This window comes from Diadema antillarum, unplaced genomic scaffold (assembly GCF_040938485.1).
Source record: "Diadema antillarum isolate AM-2024a unplaced genomic scaffold, OU_Dant_1.0 scf00000071, whole genome shotgun sequence".
NCBI lineage: Eukaryota > Metazoa > Echinodermata > Echinoidea > Diadematoida > Diadematidae > Diadema > Diadema antillarum.
Genome location: NW_027270960.1, coordinates 12,069,038 through 12,092,826, shown reverse-complemented (window position 1 = coordinate 12,092,826; position 23,789 = coordinate 12,069,038). Strand labels below are relative to the sequence as shown.

The 23,789-nt window shown below is 38.2% G+C and overlaps 1 protein-coding gene across 1 annotated transcript in view; it reads left to right on the top strand.

Annotated features, from left to right (window-relative positions):
- The window catches only part of LOC139717045 (probable phospholipid-transporting ATPase IM), a 94,148-nt gene extending 71,832 nt beyond the window's left edge, over window positions 1-22,316 (top strand). The window contains exons 8-25 of the mRNA XM_071628557.1: window positions 4,264-4,346; window positions 5,834-5,948; window positions 6,616-6,748; window positions 7,967-8,157; window positions 8,567-8,729; window positions 10,822-10,911; window positions 11,545-11,710; window positions 12,532-12,611; window positions 13,481-13,702; window positions 14,232-14,329; window positions 15,041-15,179; window positions 16,169-16,462; window positions 17,388-17,571; window positions 18,549-18,772; window positions 19,322-19,405; window positions 19,861-20,002; window positions 20,635-20,738; window positions 21,226-22,316. Of these exons, the coding sequence (XP_071484658.1) occupies window positions 4,264-4,346; window positions 5,834-5,948; window positions 6,616-6,748; window positions 7,967-8,157; window positions 8,567-8,729; window positions 10,822-10,911; window positions 11,545-11,710; window positions 12,532-12,611; window positions 13,481-13,702; window positions 14,232-14,329; window positions 15,041-15,179; window positions 16,169-16,462; window positions 17,388-17,571; window positions 18,549-18,772; window positions 19,322-19,405; window positions 19,861-20,002; window positions 20,635-20,738; window positions 21,226-21,858 (3,145 nt within the window). The 3' untranslated portion in view covers window positions 21,859-22,316. The remainder of the gene's footprint in view (window positions 1-4,263; window positions 4,347-5,833; window positions 5,949-6,615; window positions 6,749-7,966; window positions 8,158-8,566; window positions 8,730-10,821; window positions 10,912-11,544; window positions 11,711-12,531; window positions 12,612-13,480; window positions 13,703-14,231; window positions 14,330-15,040; window positions 15,180-16,168; window positions 16,463-17,387; window positions 17,572-18,548; window positions 18,773-19,321; window positions 19,406-19,860; window positions 20,003-20,634; window positions 20,739-21,225) is intronic.
- Window positions 22,317-23,789: the final 1,473 nt, after the last annotated feature.

Here is a 23,789-nt window from a genome sequence, read left to right as displayed (position 1 = left end):
AAGGATGTCATCAGAACCTGAACTTATATGTGGAATGCATCCATCTAAACTTCTCAAATATAATCACAATGTGCTTTCAGAACTATTATAGAAGTTGAATATATAAAAGACATGTGTATATATTAGACATTTCTACTAATCCAGATTAAATGCTTCTTTTCTAATCTTTTTTTTCTTTTTTTTCCCTTAGTGATGAAGTAAAACAAGACCTGATATCAAAATGTGCACAACACTACTTGGCAAAGAGCATTTACAATATGATTTGATGTAGATCTACTTCCAATTTTGATGGCAGCATTAAAGGGATGAGGGATGGCCTACTTTTGGTTGAGATGGGGGCTGATATGGAGATTTTGTAAAATAATGAGAACCCTGTTACGAAATATTAAAGAGTAAACAATACCAAGAGGAATTCCAAATTTATTTGTTAAAAATTGGTTTTGAAAAGGCTGAGATGTACAAAAACAAAGAGGTCCTAATAAAGGTGGCACCCACTTCTAATTATTATCATTCTGTGTCACTTTTTAAAAAAATTTCTCGGCCATTTCAAAACCAAGAACTTTAATCAAACAAACTTCAAATTACTCTAAGAATTTGATGCTCTTTCATATTTCATAAGTTGTTTTTATTTGCTTGCAAAAAGTTAAAGTCTGAATCTCCATCTCAACCAAAACTATACCATGCCTTTGAGACTCACAGTTACAAGCCGCATACTAGTAGTTCATGGAAATTGATCCTGTTATTTCCTTTGAAGCCCAAACGCCAACATTTTAATCCTGTCAGATTGGAATGTCTTTTGTTTTTGTTTTTATGGGGGGGGGGGGCAACAAAAGGGAAGTGAACTTTGCCTTTCTTCATCAGATGGAGGAAAATATGTGACATGTTAGAAAAAAAAAACTGCACGTTGAAGTGCTTAAAAAGAGAAAATTTCACAAAGTAACAGTTGGTGAATCTGAAGGGAAATAGCATAGAGCATGTTTTTTCTTTTCTAGTTTAAGATATAAAAGAATAGTATGTAGCTTAAAGGAACGAACATAAGTAAAATGTTTCAATCCAAATGCCAAGTACAAGAAGTAGTGAAAAGAAAATGTACTGGTCAAGATGTATGTTTTGCCAGGTTTTCTTTCACATGTGCCATAATTGTCATGATGTTGGTAATACTGTAATATATGTTAGCTATTCAGGGCCCCAGCAATGTATTCTGGTACTTGGAATGAGGGAAAGTATTAGAGGGAAATACCGGTACCATGCATTTTGGAGAGGTGATTTTTTTTTTTTCTTCATTGAGAGACGAGTATTCAGTACAGATACCTTATCACACTGGTCTGCAGAACACAAAAATAATATCAGACTAAAAGTAGATTTTTAAAAATTTGGCAGTCACCATTCTAATTTAGTTGTACATTGACGAAAGTGCAATGCAACAGCGTACAGTCATAATTAGCTAGGATATGTAACCACAAATTTTTTAAAAGATAGAGATATTGAAATATTGCTTAAAGAGAACATTTTGTTTTTCTAACTGGTGTAACGTTTGTGATGCTGGACACATTATAGTATATGTCACATTCAAAAAAAAAATTGAGGCTGTCAATGCAGTTAATGTAGTCAGCGCAATTTGTATTGTTTTTCAAACTCTTTTGATGTATATCACAGAGATTTGTTCATGAAAGACATTTTCACTGAGGACTCATTCTCATCTAAAGCTTTTAATCATTTAAGAAGATTGCTTTCAGATGGATTTTTTTGTTTGTTTTTAGATGTCCACAAATGGAGACTGAGGTTCTTTACCTTTCAAAACGAAATACTGTTGAAGAGAAATAATTATATATATTTTGCAGGATTCAAGCATGTTCTTACTGTGTATGGTATTCTAATCAGCATTTTGGTAACCAGCAACATAGATGTCAAGTGCTGCTATTCTAGTAAATGTACGCTAATGTCAAATCATTGCTTTAAAAAAGAGAAATTGCCTCGTTTACTGTTTACTGTATTTCATTCGTGAACGCTGTTTGAGACGGTGGTTGCGGGCGTGTGCACATTGTGTAGTACGTTTTGTTGGTTGACTGGGAATTTAGAGTGTTGGTGATAACTGAAATGATTTTTTTTTTCACAAATTTGTGATAATATAGAAAAAAAAATCGAATTGCAAACAAACAAGTTGTTACATGTCTGCTCCAAGGACATAGAACTTGGCCAAGGATTAATATAATCTGCAATATAGACTCGATGATATAACCGACTTAATGATGGGAAGGGGAAATAAAACTGTTATTGCATTGTACGCATTTCACTTCTACTTCCTTTTCGCTTCTTATTTTCTCTTTTGAGGGTGATATTTGCCTTACTTTTTCACACAAATCCGGGATACATAATAACATTTTTATGTCGCTGACTAAGTGTGCGTTCCAAACAACGTTGCATGTCAACAATCAACCATCATAAAAGAAACATTTAGTATAAGTCTTCTGCGGGAGAATAAATCAAAATAAAATGCAAACACCTCCCCTTAGAACATTACAAAAGTAAAAGTGATTTCGTGCCTATCCCTTGCAGGGCTCCGTTTCAGGGCCTGAGAATGCAAACTATATAGCATTACGAATTCCAAAGCATTCTCGGGGGAAGGGGTGAGTATGCAGGATGGGAGATTTGGTATCGTAATTTTTCCCAGTAACATGTGATTTGTTATCACGGTTTCCATGACAACCATTTCCGAACATAGTAAACAATTTTATATAACTCTTAGGTTTCATTATTAAACATAGATTAGTTAGAATGACACATTTTTCACACACACACAAAATGTTTCAACACTTTTGTACGTTTTACAATTATGAATATTTGAAATTTTCAGGGAGTGACCTAATGATGATCAGTTGCCATGGTAACAACACTACTGATTTTATTTTTTTTTTTTTTGGGGGGGGGGTGGGGAAGAAGCACATTTCAGTCATATCAAGGTGCCACAAAGGGTTTTGCAGTCAGCTATCCAACCTGTCCATTGACTTCGCCAATTATGTAAGATAAATACCTACACGCACTATATACCATGTACAATATATATGGGCTTACGCTATACATTCGATTTTTCATTCAAAATGCGCGTCCGGTAAAAATACATCGTCCCATTTAGGATAACATAAAACGAGTTATCTTTCGCCTTATCTTGTAATTTCTTTGCTGCATAAGATATCAGAATATATATTATATTTCGGAATAATAAAAACTTTTGAATAGATTGATTTAGGTAGTTTAAAAAAACTTTGAAATATTGGTAGATTTTACAAAGTACAATTTTGAGTAAATCAAGTTTTTATGTTTCATTGCGCCATATATGTGCGTGTAAAAATTCTATATTCAAATGCATATTAGTCAGGTTCTAAACTTGAAATGGAAGATAACACATTTCTAGTTTGAAAGGTACTTATCAACCATTACTTATTTCGGTAAAAAAATAAAAATCGTGATTTTTTACATTCTTTCAAATTTTGTGCTAAAAAAGACATTTTTCGGCAAAAATGCGCTTGACATCCGGCCGTACGCTAAACTTGAGTATTTTTGCAAGACTTTCAGCTGGAAAACTTAGCATTAACAAATTTTGCCGTCCAAAGTAAAAAAAATCGTCTTGGCTGGCCTACTACATAGACTGTTCGTTTGTTTATAAATTGATGATTGCAGTGTTGTTACGAAAATCTCAAAATGCTGGTAAAATTTTTAGCCAAGGAATTACAATCTTGGCATGTCTTTCTGTCTGTCCAGGGGGGCATTTCATGAAGGAGCTTGTCGGATAAAATATCTGACAAGTCAATTATATCCGACAAGTTCAGAGAAATCAGCCAATCAGACTAAAGAATTTCTCAAAACTTGTTGGATATAATTGACTTGTCGGATATAATTGACTTGTCAGATATTTTATCCGACAAGTTCCTTCATGAAATGCCCCCCAGATCTTGTTTGACCCATTGAGGACAAGCCAATTTTGCTTTAACATGCATTTCATGTAGACACCTGCCCATGTATACTCATAACTAGTCTTCAACAGGTTAAGTTTGACTTGAATTGACTTGAATTTGAGTTAAGTATACTGAACTGAGTACATAAGTGTTCTGAATTGATACTGATTCACATACACATACCTTCATCTATCAGACAAGTTTATCAAGACGTTCTGATATTATCCTTGTACACCAATTTCATTTTCCACCCTTGTCAATGTGATAGCTATGTTAATGATAAGTTTTGTTAATTTCTGTCTCTCTCCAGTGAAACAAATCTTAAAGTGAGACAAGCGCTTCCAGAAACATCAAAGCTCGGTGAAGACCTTGACAGATTAAGTCATTTCAATGGTAAGTTACCTTTGCTACAAATCCCATCATGTTGAAACCATTCGGTTTCACTGGGAAGTCATGCTCTACCTTTCTTGAGTGTATTTTAGAAATTTAGATTATGCATTGTACAGGATGTTCAAAATTACAACATTCAAGCAGTGACGGATCCAAAGGGTGCGCACTGGGCTTGCGCCCCCTCTTTATTTTTTTGTTTAAACAAATGAAATAAAAAGAAAAAATGGGCGGGGGCTCTTGTATCTCCCCTTGAACTTTGTAAAGGCGCCTCCTCTTTACGGAATTCCTGGATCCACCCCTGATTCAAGATATGCTTATCATTAAAAGTATTGTCAGCACTAAAATTATTTATTTAAAATTATTTTCAATAATTTACCACGTAGGGTCAATGAACTTGGGAGTTCAAGCTGCGCATTTTTGAAGTTTTCATGGGCGTACTAAAGTGCGTGCTCTAATTTCTGCTGGGGCGAGGCACGCCGCGCATCTGAGGGTTTATGACTTAACAAAGGCTTCTATATTGGGTAATTGGGCGATTTTTCAGTGGGTGGAAATCACTGATCTCTATGGAAGAGCAAGATCATCGGTGGAAAGTAACTGCTGGGCGGATGTCTGCGCTCTCGGAATGCTTTTCTAGTTAATTCATAACTTTGGTTTCAGTATCCTCCTTTGTCAAATAATTATGAATATTACTAAATAATAGATATGATACCAGTGATAGAAAGCAAGCTGACAGGTTGAAGAGATCTTTGTTTAATGATTGTCTTTAATAGTGGTTTGCTTTGCCACTACTCTGCTGAAATCATCGACATGATTGATTTATCTTTTTTGGAGGTCATGCTGCGTAAAGTTCAGTTCAGGATAAACATGATTTATATGACTTGAGTCTGCCGCAATATGAAAGTGAAATTAATGTGGTCATCAAAAGAGATTTGCAGATGTTATTTTAGTTTCAGTCTCAAAAAGTTTGTTTGTTTAAGGTGTTTCTAATGATAGAATCAAATGACAAGTTTAGATTTTGTCATGAGAGAGAAAAAGACCTTGTTGAAATAAAGTGTAGCACTAAATCAGCTAGTATACCCTCATCTTCCATTGGAGTTTTGTTACCTGTAGTATTGATTTCAATCTAAATATGTTTGCTTAAAGTTTTTCCCGTGATGAAAATTTGTAATTGACTCCATACAAAGGAAGTGCTTTATCAATTTGTTCTTTCTAAAGCAATGGCAATAAATTCAAGCTTATTATCATAAAGTAAAAACAAATCAAAACATGTTTTTCAAAAGTCATTTCTATCTTCTCCTCACTCTCTCAATCTCTTTCTCATTATCCTCTTTCTCCCAACCTCTACCTCTTTCTTATTTCATCTTCATTGCCATCTTTTCTTTTTTATTGTGCACCATCTTTCTCCCATGGATCTTTTTTTTTTTCTGTCCATTTGTTATTCCTTCTCCCATCAATCTTTATTCCTTCGCTTTCATCCCAATCGTGTTTAGGTGAGATAAAGTGTGAGGCTCCAAACAATGTGCTGGACAGGTTTGAAGGCGCCATGAATTGGGCAGATGAGAAGTTTTCCCTCAACAATGACCAGATCATGCTGAGGGGATGCAGGTATGAAGTCAACCAAGGACAAGTTCTTGTCCTCTTCTTGAACTTAAATGTCTCCTTTTTCGCTTTCCTCCTCCAGCTTGGGCTGTGTCCATTTTGTCATACGTGTATCTTTGGTTCGACCACCTGTTGTATCTCCATGTGATGAACATTCTGAAGTGACATATTGACACAATGTTTGCATTTCATCTTGGCCAGTTTTCTTGATATTTTTCCAGTTCGCTATTAGAAACTGAGTCAGCTTTACAAAATGAAAAATGGGGAAAATATATATCTGCTCTTCATGTATTCAAACATGATTTTAAAATTCATGTTCTCAAGTAACAGGCTTGTGCAGTGTGTATTAAGAATACCATCAAGTCTTGAATCTTGTGGTCAGTTTGAGCTGTACGAATGCTGCCCAAATTGTGGCTAAAATTTTCTTTGAGATCTCAAAGTAGCAGAGACGTGCCCCATGCTTCAGGTAGTAAACCAATAGTAACTTCATGTAACTGTTATTTCATAGCCATGAATGACTGGGTAAATTAGTCTGACAATTCTTCAGGTTGTGCAGTGTTGTGCTGCATCGTATATAAAACCACAAACAAGATACTTCAAGAAGTTTTTCTTGACTAGATACTGAGTAAAATTTCACTGATTTCTCTCCCTAATCCCTCGGTTGCCACTCCAGGTTACGCAACACACAGTGGTGCTACGGCATCGTCATCTTTGCTGGCCTGGACACCAAGCTGATGCAGAACAGCGGCAAAACAAAATTCAAGAGAACAAGTCTGGACAGACTTCTCAACAAGATGGTGGTCTTTGTAAGTGTTGTAGTCTGGGCACACATGTCAACAAGAAAGTGGTCTTCCTAAGTTCAGTAGTCATCTTCTGCAAAGGAGTATAAAACCTGCATTCTTACCAATATCCATATTATAACTCCCTTCATCAGGTCATCTGTCATGTGTGTGGTCAAGATTGCACAGCACATAAATGTATAGGATTTGTAAACCACTTAAGCATTCACTGTAATATTGTACTGTAATTCTGCAGAATTTCTCATTTTTCATAGAGAAAATGATCATATGTAATTGAAAGGATTAACATCCATGTATCCACCTTGTAGCAGAGGGGGATTAGTAACAGTTACTCGTAAATGATGGAGAAAAGTTTTGATGGGCGGTTTTGTTATGACCTTTCTATTCTCTGTAGATTTTCTCTCGAATATTTGCTTAATTTCATGTTGTAGGTTAGATTTAAACAGGATGAAATTCTGTCATTATTTAAACAAGATACTTTTAAGAAACTGTTATCCATATCTGAGTAGACTGCTTGCTACCAAATTTCTTCTACTCTTCACTTCTTTGATCCTGACATTGCTACTGAATGAGTGTGTTGGGTGTGCGCTGTGTGTGTGATGAGAATGTGGTGTGTGTGTGTGCATAGTGTAGGGCTGATAAGTTTTTTTGTGTGTGTAATTTTTTTTTTTGCATTTTCATTTTTGCACAATATGCTATTTAGCAACTGTATTTTGTATAATTTTGTTTTGGGCCCCAACAACAAGCACCAGATGCTTCAAAGGGGTTCCGGCATTGATTTCCATAATGTGTGCATGTATGTTTATACACATTGCTTTTGTTTTTATTGTGTACACAGGGGCGGATCCAGGAATTCTGTAAAGGGGGGGCGTGACTAATATTTCTGGTGCCACTTCCGGGTTTCATTTCATGTTTTTTCTTTTTATTTCTTTTGTTTTTTAACGAGAAATAAAGGGGTGGCGTGCGCTGGTTGCGCCCCCCTCTGGATCCGCCACTGGTACATAATGTACTTTTGATTTATTATGTGCCAAATAAATTGAATTGAATTTAATTTAATTTAATTATATGGTTCAACAATGATGACTTTTTAAACAGAGTCATAGTTTGCTAAGTATTTCACAAATATTCTCCTGATATTGTAATTTCTTCGAGTGATGATTATTTGTTATTTTGTATCATACAATTTGTGGTAAAATTACTAATCCTGCACATTTGTGATTCCAGATTTTTGGTTTCCTCTTCATCATGTGCATTATCTGCTCAATTCTGGCCTCAACCTGGGAGCTCCGGGTGGGGAAGGAGTTCCAGGTCTACAATCCTTGGAACCAGAGTAATGCTGCCATCATCGCTACGCTAGTCTTCTTCTCATACATCATAGTCCTCAACACTGTGGTGCCCATCTCTCTCTATGTCACGTAAGTCTGTAACCTCCGACCCCGTCCCACCGTATTTTAAGCCTCTCTGACCCTTGACCTTTTACCCTTGATGCTATCCACACCCAAGTTTTCCCCTTATATCTCATATCTTGTATTCAAACCTTCTCTTACTTCAAACTGGTAGTCTATTTAAAAATGTTTCCTCTCAAACCACTACCTCTTTGAGTTTGGCATGGATGAATGCAGTACATGCAGTGTATGTGACTAAATTGACCGTTTAGGTTTATTGTAAATACATTTTATGAAATGTTCTTTTTCTTATAAAAAAAGGTTTATGATTGTCAACCTCATGTTATGTTACCTTCTACCTATCAATTGAGACCCCCTGATTGATTTGAAATAGCCTACATCAAGACTTTCTGACTTTGATGTGTTGTTGTGTGTGCAGTGTGGAGGTGATACGACTCTTCCAAAGTATGCTGATCAATTGGGACACCAAGATGTACTATGACGTGAAGGAGACTGGAGCCAAGGCTAGGTCTACCACTCTGAATGAGGAACTGGGCCAGATCCAGTATGTCTTTTCTGACAAGACTGGCACGCTTACACAGGTAGGGGGCAGCCTTTCTTGTGTTGCTGGCCATCTTCCCTTTGATAGGTGATACTTAGGATGGTCTGTCAACTGGGAGGAAACTACAGCATTATATGAATCAAGGGTGGTATTCTGAAAATCTTCCTAAGTTCCTTCCTAAGTTTCTTCCTAAGTCAGAAACTTTGGAAGTGCCTGGGAAAGACAAAATTGGTACTCTGAAATATCTTCCTAGGAACTTCTTAATGCAAATTAGGCCATCCTTATCCCCGCCCATGTCCTTTCTTAAGCCAATACAAAATGCCATATCATAGGGAACCCGCCAATGACAATTGCGTATTATTACGACGTAGGGTTGAATACATGTGTGCGTGGCATATCCCCTTTCTCATGCCCATTTCGCGCATCAAAGTACATGTTGCACGCTGTGAATGACAAGCGCCTATCGCGATGTTTTGCAGCTTGCTATATCTTAACAACGTACTTAGGACAGGGGTGGGGCTTTCCTAGATATCTTCCTAAAATTCTTTCCTAAGTGCACTCTAGAATACTAACTTCTTCCTAAGTCAGGAATTTGCATATCTCATCCTCATTACCATATCCTTATAAGTTTCTTCCTAAGTTTAGGAAACAAGTCAGGAAGACACTCATGATGAAACTCAAGGAAGATTTTCAGAATACTACATAGGAAAAAATCCTGACGTAGGAAGAAATTTCTTCCTAGGAAGGATTTCAGGACACCACCCCAAAGTCCTTCAGTTCTTTCCTTGTAGGATCCATGACAGTGTCTGCAGACAGAGTTGTTCCACAATTTGACATCACACTGAGCTTTATTGCCAGGCCAGAACTTGTCATAAGTCTTCTGGTGTAAAAAGAGAAATATAAAGATAAAAAAGATGAAAAAGGACAAATAAAAATATATATTAAAAAAATAAGAAATAGAAAATAAAAATATATATAGAAAAAAATAAAAAATAAAAAATAAAAATATAGAAAATAGAAAACAGAAAAAAAAAAGGAAGTAGTTGGTTAATCTTTGATAAGTTTCTATATTAAGAACATGCAACCAAGGAAAGATTTTAAAAAAAGAATTCTAGAAACTTTAGTATCGCATCATTGCAAAATTATCATGCATATGTACCACCTATAGATATGAATCATTCTAGAGCTGTGTGAGCCACCATTCTAGTCGTATGAACTCAGAGTTAATGTGATTAACATCTAAGCAGTTTCCTGTTGTACTTGATGGTCCATGTAGTTAAGTATCAAATAATCTTGATTGACAAGGAAGTTACATTCTGGAAATCAGACTGGATCAAGCCTCTGCTACATGCAAAGGCAATATGTGACCAACCACAAAACCAGCAAACATTGCCAGACATGGATTTTTAGTTAAAGGGCAGATTTTGAAAGAGCAAACTCTCAGCTTTAAAATGATATATAACTCAATCCAAGTGGACTCTCCTAACCTATCTAGATATTGGAAAGAAAACACACACTCTTGAAAAGCGTGAACTGAGAAAAGAGGCTCTGAATTACAGGGTCTATTCAAGCACTTGATCTTTACCAAGCCGTGCTACCTGTGCAATGAATAGGACAAAAACAGGATGTGATCCACTGTAGCAACAACAATAAAGGGATTATCAGATTAAACTAAAATTGAGCGTGCTCTATCAACGCATTCTGTCCATGATTAATGACAACTTGTAGAGCAGTGGCATTTTCCTTTCAAAAGTTATTAAAGTTGAAAGTGAAGAGTGTTCAAAGAATTTTCAAGAAATGAAAAGGGGCCTCAAAGACATACCTGATCACACTACTCTACCAAAAATGGTTGTAGAAAAACTGCAGAAATCCCACTTTCCCATTCATGTTATGATTCCAAACTCAAGAATAACGTAGAAGAAGAGTAGCTCTTTCGGAAAATATGGAAAGCCAAAAATTGACATGGTTGACTCATTTCTTCTTTTGTGAGTCCTTTCGTAAAATCAAGGGGTGTGCCTTTTTGTTGGTTTTGTGATGCACAGTCACACATACAAGATGTTGGCATTTCCATGTCAGCTGTTGAAGGAGAGAAATAAGTTGTTTATTTGCTCTGGTTTTGTCTCTTGCATCAGAACATCATGACTTTCAAAAAAGCATCAATCGGTGGAAAGAAATTTGGCGATGTGAAAGATACCAATGGAGATTTGCTGGAGATAACAGAGGTGAGCTGAAAACTTAATCAGGGATCCACTCTAAGTTAAATCCTGTTTTATGGCCTAGATAGATGTATGTTCATTGACATCATTCAAAGCATTTACGTAGATGAGAAACTTGTCAGTGAGAGAACAATGATATGTACGTATGTCTGTCTTCTCTCTGTGCACTGGTATATGGAAATGTAGCACTGGATATAGTAAGTATATAATTTGAAATAAATGTTGCATTGAACAGTAAACTGCAAAGTGCCCTGCAGTTAAGATTTTACACTCCTATTGGTGCATAAGCTCTATGATACTTATTTGTATATATATATTTACTCTGTATGTATAAGATATAATACATTCATGATGGTCAATTTGCTCTAAATTCTTATCCCACAGTAAATCCCACATATTATTTTTCAAAATCATTAAAGAGCAGCTGCTTTGTATGTCGAATAAATGTTTTCAAAAGCTCTAGACAGGAATACCTTCTGAATGCTATTAACCCGTTGAGGACAAATCCCGAGTATACTTGTGCAGGTGTCTATGGGTAATGCATGTTGTTGCAAAATTAAATCGTCCTCAACGGCCGAAAAAATTGAAATGAAATGTATAAAATCATTCCATCTGCTCTAAACGTCATCCCCAAATCAGGACACACCCCTGGTGGACTTCTCAGCCAATAAGATGTGTGACCCTGGCTTTAGGTTCTACGACCAGAGCCTGCTGGACTCGGTACAGTTTGGCGACAGAACAAGCCTGCTATTCTTCCGTCTACTCTCCCTCTGCCATACTGTGATGGTGGAGCAGGATGAACAAGGTACCTTGTCAGCCAAACACTCCTTAAAGACCCATGCAATATTCCCTGCTTTCCCATTCATGCCATCCAATATAATATTATTCCGGAAAAAAAAAAGTAAATCGTAAATAGGCGCTGTATTCAACTCGGCTTCGTCTCATTGAATAGTGCGCCTCATCTTTCACCAAGTGCGAAATCTCATTCCATGGCACGAGTAAAGACCATACACTATTTGTTTTATACAACACCTCGAACATCAACAGATGTGGTCCACACAGATTCTGGAATTCAGCACAGAAATCGCAACCATTTCCCGTGAAAGACGAATAAGTAGCCGCACAGTCACCGTATACGTATGTACGTACTCAGAGCCAATCGGTTGAAATGAGTGACAAAAGTTCGCACTTGTAAGCGTGCTTGTAATTGTTGAGTGCGCGTGGCAAATGTTTATTTATTGTGACATCAGAGCCATGCGATGGAACAAAACCTTTGAGTCAATCGTGAGTTTAACATGGGTGTCAATGGAAATGGGTGACGTCAGCCATGCGCTATCCATTTTTGCTCAAACAAAATTGCACAGCTGACAGCCACAGCGTGCGATAGAACTTTTAACTACATGTCACGTGATGGGCAATCGACCAATTGGATAGCTACATTCTTTTTAGGTGTTGTATAATGTGCTCTAAGCTCAGAAAGTCACAATGAGGATGGGGCAAGAAAGGGGGATGGGGAGGCTTCTATGTTTGTGACTGAATAGGCCTGCCATTGTAAGTGATTACTGGTTTTTCAATGTGATTTATTTTTAGATCCATTTTGTAATTACGTCCTTTTCTCTTTTTCAGGCAACCTAGCCTACCAGGCACAGTCTCCTGATGAGGCAGCATTAGTCGGAGCAGCCAGAAATTTTGGCTATGTCTTCAAGGTATTGTTTATTGATCTTCATGACTATTACGGAGTGACAGTAAGTAACTTCATGCAAATATTATTTGCTGATGGTGTGAATTCCCATACGTTTTTGCTCCATTAATTCTTGAATGTACTTCCATTTTGTATAAAACACTATAACATGTTGTATGAGATGCATTCTGCCATCATGATTGACCCCTCTTGTTCATTGTAGAAGTTGTTTCCCATAATACTGACACAGCAAGCAATGAACAAGTTTGTTTATGCTCAAAATATTCATAGGACAGCCACTCATATATTCTATGGTTGTGAGTAACCTTTATTCATATGTCTCACTTTTGTTTTTCTGCATTACTATGCTATGATCCCAAAGGTGATTAGTGTAGAAGTATTGACTGCTTCGAGGGACATGGTTAAAACTATTTGCCCAGAGATGATTTCTCAAACAGTGCTATGCCCCCGGACAAAGTCATGGAGCTTAGCATACCAGAAAGAAGGCAGTTGATATTTTGTTTTGTATACCCCGTCCCACTTTATTTATGATATTTTTTTCTAGATTAAAGCCTTGAAAATAAAGTCAACATTCAATGGGTAAGAGAAATCATGTAAAATATCATTTCACAATGCATATTAGATACATGCACAAGGTACTGTCACAATGAACAAGAATGCACAATTATAGATACACATGCAAGATAGACTTACATGCATCTTAAAAAAAAAAAAAAAAACACTATATGACTGCTAGGCAGCACAGTGAAAAATATTGACTGCACCTCTGACCAATCAGAATCAAGGATTCATTAAAGGAGGTATATAATTCTACGTTGTAGACCATCTGTCCCAAATATTAACTGGTCATTTTCTCATTTGCTCTTTGGACAGTCGAGAACACCAACCACCATCACACTGAATGCACTGGGACGGGATGAGGTGTATGAGTTGCTGCATATTTTGGACTTCAACAACGTCCGGAAGCGCATGTCGGTCATCGTCAAGCAAAACAACAAGATCAAGCTATTCTGCAAGGGAGCCGACACGGTGATCTACGAGAGACTTAGCGGCTCCAGTGATAATGTGAAGGATATCACGGCGGAACATTTGAATGTGAGTCACATGCAAACTTGCCTCTTGCTTGGTCTTGTCATGTAGAGCTGGGCCCCGTTTTATCAAAAGATAAAATCGATTTTACATTTCCTTACCACACAGGCTGCCATAGACTTACAGTTGAAATCAACTATATAATCAATTTTAACTCTTCATAGAACAGGACCCTGGTCATACTTTGGATCGTATTCTTTGTAGAGCACCAGAGTAAATGATGTCACAGTCTTTTGCTTTACAAATAATAAACAGGATATCCTTGCACAAGGCAGTGTGTAGGAGCCGGGTATGAGCATAGTTAGCAACCATGGTTTTCACAGATTTTCTGGCCATGTAAGGATGATAGAACCAGTTTTCATGGTGTTAAATAACTATACTATCACACTGCTGTACTTTGTGGAGGGGTGGAGCCACTATGATGTACCACATGTACCAGTTTATGTATGAATGACTGTGTGTGTGTATCTGTGTGGTTGTCTGTTTGATAAAGTGTCTGATGACATGTATCATATCACTTGTGTCCCGTGCCCAGGATTTTGCCAACGAAGGTCTTCGGACGCTCTGTCTAGCAATGAAGGAGCTGGATGAGTACACCTACCTTGAGTGGAGAAAGAAGCACCATGATGCATCGTAAGCAGCCGTCTCCGGTTCCGTGGCATTTACACCTGCGACAATTTCTCCCGTGAAATATCTGCACCCTAAGCGAAACATAAATTCTACCCACAAACATAACCTCAACCATAATCAGATTTACAATTGTATCTTGTACATTTTATAGTATTGGAAGTCTCTTTTGACTGTAAAGAGAAGGCTTGAAGTCCTCTGTATATAATGTAGTGGATATTCATGCAGTTTTAAAGTGACTGTGTACTTTCCAGGCAAATCACTCGGTTTATGATGGTATCACAAGTCTACACAATGCAACCTAGTATTCTCTCATACCAGAAATGATCTTCACGTGTAGAGACAATTACTCCCCATGGAAATTATTATACCCCCCGCTAAATACTCGTACTTGTTGGTGATGGGATTACGGTAAAGATTAGGGTTAGAGTTAGCAGGTTAGAATTTGGGTTATGTTCAGGATTAGGTTCAGGAATAGGACTAGAGTCAGGGTCACGGGAAGGGTTTTGGTTAATTGTCCTGGGGGTGTTTTATAAAGCTGCTCTTAAAGTTATGAACGACTCTTGAGAAACAACTGGTGATCAGTAATAATTCTGCACAAGAACTGATCAGCAGTCGTTCTTAAGTCGTTTGTAACTTTAAGAACAGCTTTATGAAACACCCCCAGGGGGTGAGTGACCTATATCAATTTTCATGACTCTAACATGGAACCCACAGGACTGCCCTGGTAGACCGCGAGGCCAAGCTGGATGCTGTCTATGAGGAGATCGAGCAAGACTTAGTCCTCCTGGGAGCCACAGCCATTGAAGACAAGCTGCAGGATGGAGTGCCACAAACTATCGAGAACCTCCACAAGGTACGTCTAGCTCTGTTTCTCAGCTCGGCATTGTAGGCAAACCAGGCCACCATGTCATAGGCAATAACAATGAATACTTGTGTGTATATATGGTGCATAATAATCTAGAAGACTCTCTGTGTGGTTTTCAAAACTTCCTAGACATCAGGAAAAAAAATAGTTTGGAAAGATTTTGCAATTTGCTCTGAAAAAAAAAAAAAATGTCTTCAGCAATAATTAGTTACAATTCAACAGTTTCTATGACAACCGCCTTTCAGCAACCAATCAGATGTGAGTATTGGTGTCATTACCATGGTTGCTGCAATTGTAGCAACTCGCAATCATCATAAACCCCTTTATGAAACGGGCACCCAATGGCAGAAAGCATTAATTCAGTGAGAGAGGTGCAAGTGAATGCTGGGTAGATGCATGCTTGATAAGAGATTGTATGGTCATAAGACGTATATAATAAGAATCGCAAAAATATTTATGATTTACTTTTTTTGCTTGCTTTCAATTTATTTGATTTCAATTTATTTTGTTTATCTCTTGAGAGGGGTCTTTTCTGGAAAACGAGTCTTGTTATCTATAGTGAATTTTTGGTAGTGGTGATAGTTTTAGTTATTGTTGGTTGTAGCTTTAGCTATGTTAGGTATGGTTTCGATAGTTTTGGTTACAGTTGGTTGTAGCATTAGCGGGGAAACCAGTTTTCAGGTAAAAGCCTGAATTAAGACTCTGGCATTATCAAAGTTCAAGCCCATTTGTGTACAAAGTACCATCATATACATATATTTCAGACCTTCTCTTTCATTCTAACTGGCATCCCTGCTTTCGCTGTGGTAGAGATGGTTGTGATAGCCATAGTTGTGGTAGCCATTATGGTGATGGGTCTCGGGGTTTTATGACAAAAGTTGTGGTGGTGATGGTAATGGTCTTTTCAACATGTGTTGACACAAGGAAGGAAGGCGAATGATAGAGTGTAAAACTGTGACTCTCCCCTTTAATACCAGGCAAACATCAAACTGTGGGTGTTGACTGGAGACAAGCAGGAGACAGCCATCAACATCGGCTACTCCTGCAGGCTGCTGACGGAGGAACTCAACGAGATCTTCGTCATCTCGGCCCGGGAGAAGGACGAGGCTCGCCAGGAGCTGGAGGGGGCGTTGGTCAAGATGCGCGACGTGATGGGCATCAAGGACAAGGACCAGATGGACGATGACGACGATGTCTCAATAAAGAGCAAGGACATGGATGAGCTGGGAGATATCTACAGCTTTGCTATGGTGGTCACTGGAGCGGCTTTGGTAAATATTAGTCTTGACGTGGTGACAGGCTGGATCTAGTGCTTTAAGTATAACAAAGCATATAAAATTACACCTAAAAAATCATATATCTATTAAAATCAATCCTTCTGATATGGTTAAACCAACAAAAGTAGTACTAATGTACCCACTTTTATTTCATATCTGCAAACTCAAACACACTTTGTGTTTGACATTGGAAAAAGATTGCAAAATTATATAAATTTTCCAAAGTAGTTGCTTTGAGAGTACTGCCAAAGATTTTTATCAATATTTTCAAGCATTGACTTCCCCCATAATCAATTTACACTTGTTGCAGTAACACTCTCTCCCCATTTACTTGAAATACACCACGGAAGATGTATGAGTCTATGTTGATCTCAGCTGATGTTTTTCTGTGATTCCAATGCAGTAACTCAGAATGATTAATGATAATTTGTTTACCATCTCCTTCAACATTCATAACTTCAGCTCCCCCCCCCCCCACCCCAGTGCTTGACCCCTGACCTCTACATGACATCATCTCACTATTAAAGGTCCTGTTTACATTTAGGAGCAGTGATTTAATGTTGTTTTTTTTTTCAAAATATCACATTTGACGCATATGTTAAGGTCAGTTGTGTCACAAAACATCCTACCTTATAAGATTTTTGCAATAAAACCTAAAATTTATGGAGATATCACTATATTTTTTTATAAACCATAACAGTAGATGGTTTAGTCTGGAAACATTTTTATTATAACTATTGTTCACATTTTGTACATCTAACAATACTTAACATCCATTATACTGGTTCAAAATGTTACATTAATTGTTTCTATATTCAAATCACATTTTAGAACTATTTTAAAGTGCTAATGCTGGGGGTTTTTTTCTTCTGCAAATGGTAAATTATGCCTTTAATCCTCCCCCTCCCCCCCCCCCCAGGCCCATCTCCTAGACCCCGAGGTCGAGCTGGAATTCCTGGAGGCGGCTTGCTACTGCAAGACGGTCATCTGCTGCCGCGTCACACCGCTGCAGAAGGCCCAGGTCGTTGACCTGGTCAAGACCCACAGGGAAGCGGTCACTCTGTCCATTGGTGATGGGGCCAATGATGTCAGCATGATCAAAAGTGAGCAATAGTTCAAATACCAGCCAGAGGTCTTGCTGTCTGGAATACTGTATATGCCAAATATTTCACAAGGTTTTTATTTGTGCGAATTTGGCGAGTCAGCTGCTATACGCGAAGTTATTGACTCTAGTACCGATATGAATGTGACGTACGTGTATACATTTCTCCGTTCTGTACAGGACTCCATGATCGCGAATTTAACCACTCGCGAAATTGTCGGGAAGTCCCGATTCACGAAAATTTAGACTCGCGAAATATATGGCGTATACAGGAGATAGTTCATAATACACAGATGGGTGAATACTGTAAAACACGATATTTCCGCCGCATGAAATTTTCGCGAATTGGAGCCGATGGCCTTTTTCGCGGCATGAAATTTTCGTGAGTTGCCTCTAACATTCAGTGCATACACTGTAGACAAGAACTTTCACATATATTTTAATTTCACGAATCTTAGCTCTCGCGAAATTTGCAAAATTAAAATGCATGAGAACATTCCTTGTTTTACAGTATTCTCCTCTCATTAATACTGTAGAAGGAAGAAGCATGCTTTATCTGTGGATTAGATGCACTGTTGATATAGAGCAGAAATTCTCAACATTTTTTTTTTCTTTTTAAACCCAAGGCCCACTTTGGCACCTAGAATTTTTCTCAAGGCCTAGTTAGATTGCATACAAATCTGTTTCATTTTATTTTTGGGAGACACCTACGAGAGCTTTGCAGCCCACTGGTTGAGAAGCACGAATAATAGAGGGCATCAAACTGAGCATTATAAAGGTCATGTTGAACCAAGCTTTGGAATGGAGAAAAATTTGCTGTGTTGATTATTTAGAAACAAAGTGACTTGTATAACTTTGTCCAGTGCTTCATATATTTGTCATTGTCAGGTTCATCAATACTTCTAGACGAGAGATATATACGTTTTGAATCGTAAAAATATTGCAACTCCATTTCTCTCTGTCTATCTATTTTCCCAGCTGCCCACATTGGTGTAGGTATCAGTGGTCAGGAAGGGATGCAGGCTGTGCTAGCCAGCGACTTCTCCTTCGCTCAGTTCCGCTACCTAGAACGGCTACTCCTGGTCCACGGCCGATGGTCCTACTACCGCATGTGCAAGTTCTTGTCCTACTTCTTCTACAAAAACTTTGCCTTCACCGTCTGTCACTTCTGGTTTGCATTCTTCTGCGGCTACTCAGCCATGGTGAGACTGCTCTTGAAATTGTTTTTATGGCTGAAATGAAAACATGAGACGTAACTTTGATATTGCTTTGCTCCATTATATGTCATTAGAATGTCTGCATATTTCTTGAGATTTCTTATTGCAAAGTTGCAGATTTTCTCTTTTTTCATCAATCACCTGAGTTTTTGTCTGATATATTCTAGATCGTTTTGTGGTGTAAATGTATCTCACATTTAGAATTCATGTTTCTGAAGAAGAAAAAAAAAAGATGATTTGGTGACACAGGAGAAGTTAACCATGGAACTCCCAAACAAAATAAATGACTATGAAATACTGGTATTTGTGTTTTCTAATATGGATAATTTATAGATTAAGGTACACCAGTTTGAACTGGAACTTCTGATAGGAATTGAACTTGAATGCTGAATATTTTTGCCAAAGAAATGTATGTTTGGATAATTCCAACATATGGAATAAATGCAGTCACCTGTTAGAATTCATTGTGTATCACACTGAGTTGAAATATGGACATGTCAATGGATTCTTTGGATGTCTGTCTTTTTCCTCCAGACTCTGTATGACCAGTGGTTCATTGCAGCCTACAACACTGTCTTCACCTCCCTGCCTGTCATATCGCTTGGCATGTTTGACCAGGTCAGTCCACTGGTCACTCCCAGTGATCTGACCACTGATGATACCTCACCAGTTCCCCATATGTTGATGAAACCTCAAAAACCCAAAGCCAGCCAAAGTAGCTCCCTAACAACATTCTCCTAGCAGAATACTACAAAACAAATCAGCTTCTGTTTTTAGTTAAATCAAGATGGAATCAAGAATTTGAAACTATTTTATGTATATATATATATATATATATATATATATATATATATATATACATGTATATATATATATGTATATATTATATTTGTGTGTGTGTGTGTGTGTGTGTGTGTGTGTATGTGTGTGTGTTTTCACAAAACTGCAATATGGTTTGATCTTAATTTTTTATTCTGATACAAATTTTATTGTGATGTATGATGTTGGAGATCTAGGAAAAAGTAAAAGCTAAATGTGAATAATTGGTCTGAACTGTTCTTTGTGTTTTCCAGGATGTTAATGATGCAATGAGTGTCAAATTCCCTGCCCTTTATAAACCTGGTCAGAAGAATCTCTTCTTCAACTGGTTCGTCTTTCTTAAGAGCCTCCTTCAGGGTGTGTTAACATCCCTCACACTCTTCTTCATTCCTTATGGTGAGTCTGCTCCTCCTCTCCTATCATCTCTTGGGGCATCTATGCAAATTTTCTGTCAAATGATGAATTATGGAGGCACTCCAAAGGTAGTAATTAAAGTGAAGTTAAGACTGGGTGTAGATGGATGCTCCAATCGAAGTTCATGTTGTGAGTGTAGTTATTCAAGTTGATTTGGATATATTAATCACCGTGTGTTCCCATTAAGCCAAATAGCTGTAAGAGTACCAGAAGTGTAAAGTCTTTGCAAAATATGACTCAATTACATTGAATGCCAACATATGTACTGAGTCACACCTGAGGTTTCTGTTTTATGTATCTGATGGTGCATGTGGAGCTGAAGGTAGACCGATGTATCACCATGATGACATTTTGTCACGCCAGCACAAGTACCTCGAGCTTGATACAGCACCTACCGGTAGCCAGTTAAGGTCACTCAAATTTGAAATATGTGATTAAATTGTCGTTGTGATTCTGATAGTTTAACCGACAACCTTTTCCAGAAGGTATTACTCCTCAATGATGTTGATTGATTGAGGTAACATCGGTAACCAATGGATTCCAGTCTTAATATGTGTATTTTTCATGAGGTCACTTTTCCACCCTCTCCCGTCTCCCTCCCCCCATGTGTGTAGGTGCCTTCAGGGAGAATCTGTCCCCGATGGGGCAGACCATCGATTCTCAGTTCCTCTTTGGATGTGTTGTTGCCACCATCCTCGTGCACATCGTCAACTTCAAGGTAAGCTGATGATTGTAATGAGTTCATCAATACTATTGATACTTTCTCAGTGTTGCCAGACTGTACTGCTCTTAGCCTGAGCTAGACATTCTGCAGTTATGTTGTACGCATTTTAATATGATGGTGTCAAGTGTGAAGCAAGCTGTGTAGGCCAAATGTTGAATCTGTTTTGAATCTTAGAGATTTAGTGATTTTTTAATACCTTTTGTTTGTTTTGTATTTTTGTAGTTATTCTGTTAATGCTAGTCTGTAATCAGTGCAGAATAGATTGAATCTTCTCCTCAAACCACATGTAATATGGCTTAGAGTGTGTTCAAGTTGGTACGTTGATCAAGCATTGTGCAGGAAGTATGTATCTCTTTTCCTCCAGTGTAAAAGTCAAATTGTAATTTGGAGTGTGAGATTTGATAGAATATTCCATCTATTTTGCCATGATGTAGTGAGCTGTAACTATTTGTGTGTGTGTGTGTCTGTGTCCGTTTGACAGATTGCTCTGGACACGTCCTACTGGACAATATTCAGCCATCTGTGTATCTGGGGCAGTATTCTCCTCTACTGGCTCTATGCACTGCTCGTCTACGCTGAGCCCCTCTACGCCTTACTGAGGGCGACCTTTACCTACGTGGGTGTGACCTGGGTCATGTGTCGGCAGCCCACCTTCTGGTTCACCATGATCCTAGTCACCGTCATCCTCCTCTTCCCTGTCTTGGGGCGCCGCTCCTTGATGATGGACATCTTTCCCACCCTCACTGACAGAGTACGCCTCCTCCAACATAAAGAGTCTGAGGAGGCTCGTAAAGGGAAGGGCGTTGAGCTGCGCGTCATTCGCAAGCACGGCGGTGTTTCCCGTGCGGGCAGTGCAAGGCCGGGGTCGCGACTGGGCAGCGCCAAGTCGCGACCCGGTTCGGTCCGTTCGGGCTACGCCTTCGCCCACCAGACCGGCTTCGGCGAGATGATCACGTCAGGGCGGAGCTTGAGGGAGAAGGGGGACAGGCGAAATGGAGCTGCCTCGGGGGGCATCAAGAAATCCAAGAGCAAGGAGACGGTTACCGAGGAAACCAAAGATGTACCAAAGGAGAATGGAGTAGACTCCGCTGATACTGCTCCTATTGAGGTTTAGGAATGCGGGGGTCTATCATGCCTTATAATCCAAGAGTAAGGGACCACATATCATCTGTACATAGCAACATCAGATCTTTCTTTGATAGTTACTGACAAATTCGAGCCATTTCTACACATTTTAAAGAAAGAGTGTTTCAAAACTGCTTATTCAGCTAGTTATAGGTTGTGCAATTACTGCACCATACCCTCATTCCTTGCTTATATACATCCCTCTAGAAAAGTCTAACTGCAAGTCTAAATGCAAGTTGTTGTGCAAATTCTGTGTAGAAATCATACATATATGTATAGCATCCTGCCCATGCTTAGGAGGGATCAACTAAAGAGGTTCCAAGATGTTGATTCTCCATTTTAGCAAGTCTTCTTGGGTAGCACAGTGCAATGAAGTGTCACATTAGTGCATGATAGAGTGTACAATGTAGTTCACTCCACGAGTAGATCACCTTTCCGTAGATTTAACTCTGTCATGTTCTCAACGTGTTTCTCTTTAATATCTCAACGATGCTCTAACCCTAATCCTAAACCCTCATCCCTCTTTCCCCTCTATCCCTCCCTCCTCAACCCCCCCCCAAAAAAAATGACAAAAAAAGAAAACATGCACACACACGATTACACAGCATCTTCTCAGATTGTCCTCAATTCTTCTCTAGACATGAAAAGCTGCTTCTTCTTTTAAAGAAAAAAATAGATAAATACATAGAAAATGATATTAGATCCTATGTGATGGCAGGTTGTAGTTGCAGTATTAGATTATTTTACGAGATATGATGCTATTTCTTGTGTGGAATGCGTATTCAGTATAATGCATTTTTCACCCTACTTACACTAAGTCAAACAGTATTTACATTTGGTTATTTGTAAAATGTGTTCACAAATGTAAGTACTGACTGATTTAGCCAAATCAGAGTTGAATGACGCAATGTCTTTGAGGGTATGGTACTTAAAAACATCATGGATAGTCTGGTCAGGAAATTGGTTGACCTTGAATAAACACAGCACATTTTGAGTGCTAATGCACCTTTCAGCGTTGATGTGCAAGAATGATTTACACATTATCAGCATAGCCATGTGCATACTTTAGCCTGTGAGATTGAATGTGCAGACTTTAGCTTTCACCCATCCCTGAGGCACACTTTGATTTCCTGTCTGACTGTTGTACAAAGATCTTGCTCCAAAGATTCATAGCACCTTTCCTCATTTGACCAAATTTTGTTTTGTATAGTAAAAGAGAACATTTATCAATGAAAACATTCCTTGTTAAGGTACACAAAGTTGAGACTGTGTTAGAATTGGCTGCAGAAGTTTAGAAAATGGTTTCAGTACTCCAAGATGAAAATCTTAATCCAGGAGACAGCAATGCATATTAGCTACGTGTAGGAGAGAATTATGTGGTAATCCACTTTGGAAGAGACTAAAGAAAATTTTTATGACAGTAACTTGTGAGAAAGATCAGACAAAGGGGATGGTTTTAGGACTGTACTCTGGGATACAAATGTGGTTGTCAATATCAGATTTGAACTAAATCATGATATGTGTGCATTATTGATACAAGAGAACAATATTGAGGCCAGTTGCACTATTTACACCAGCGTGCATTGTTTATACACACATATTCCAAGGGCGTAGGCTTCTCACAATTTACAGGTGAGCATGTTTTTTTGATTGTTAGCACCCACTTGGAGGGCATTCACAACAGCCATAAGTATCAACAGCACTGTTTTAGGAGAGAATGAGAAGAACGTGCTTAAGTGCTGCAATACACAGGAGACAAAAATACAAACAAACTTTCAAATCTTGATTTCTTTCTGAATACGTATCTCAAATTTCATTAGGGCAGATTTTGATCGCGTTAATGTTGTTTTCTGGCACCACTTCGAGAAGATGACCTCTTGTAAACGTTAGTTTAAATTGTGCAATAGAACTCTCTTTCTC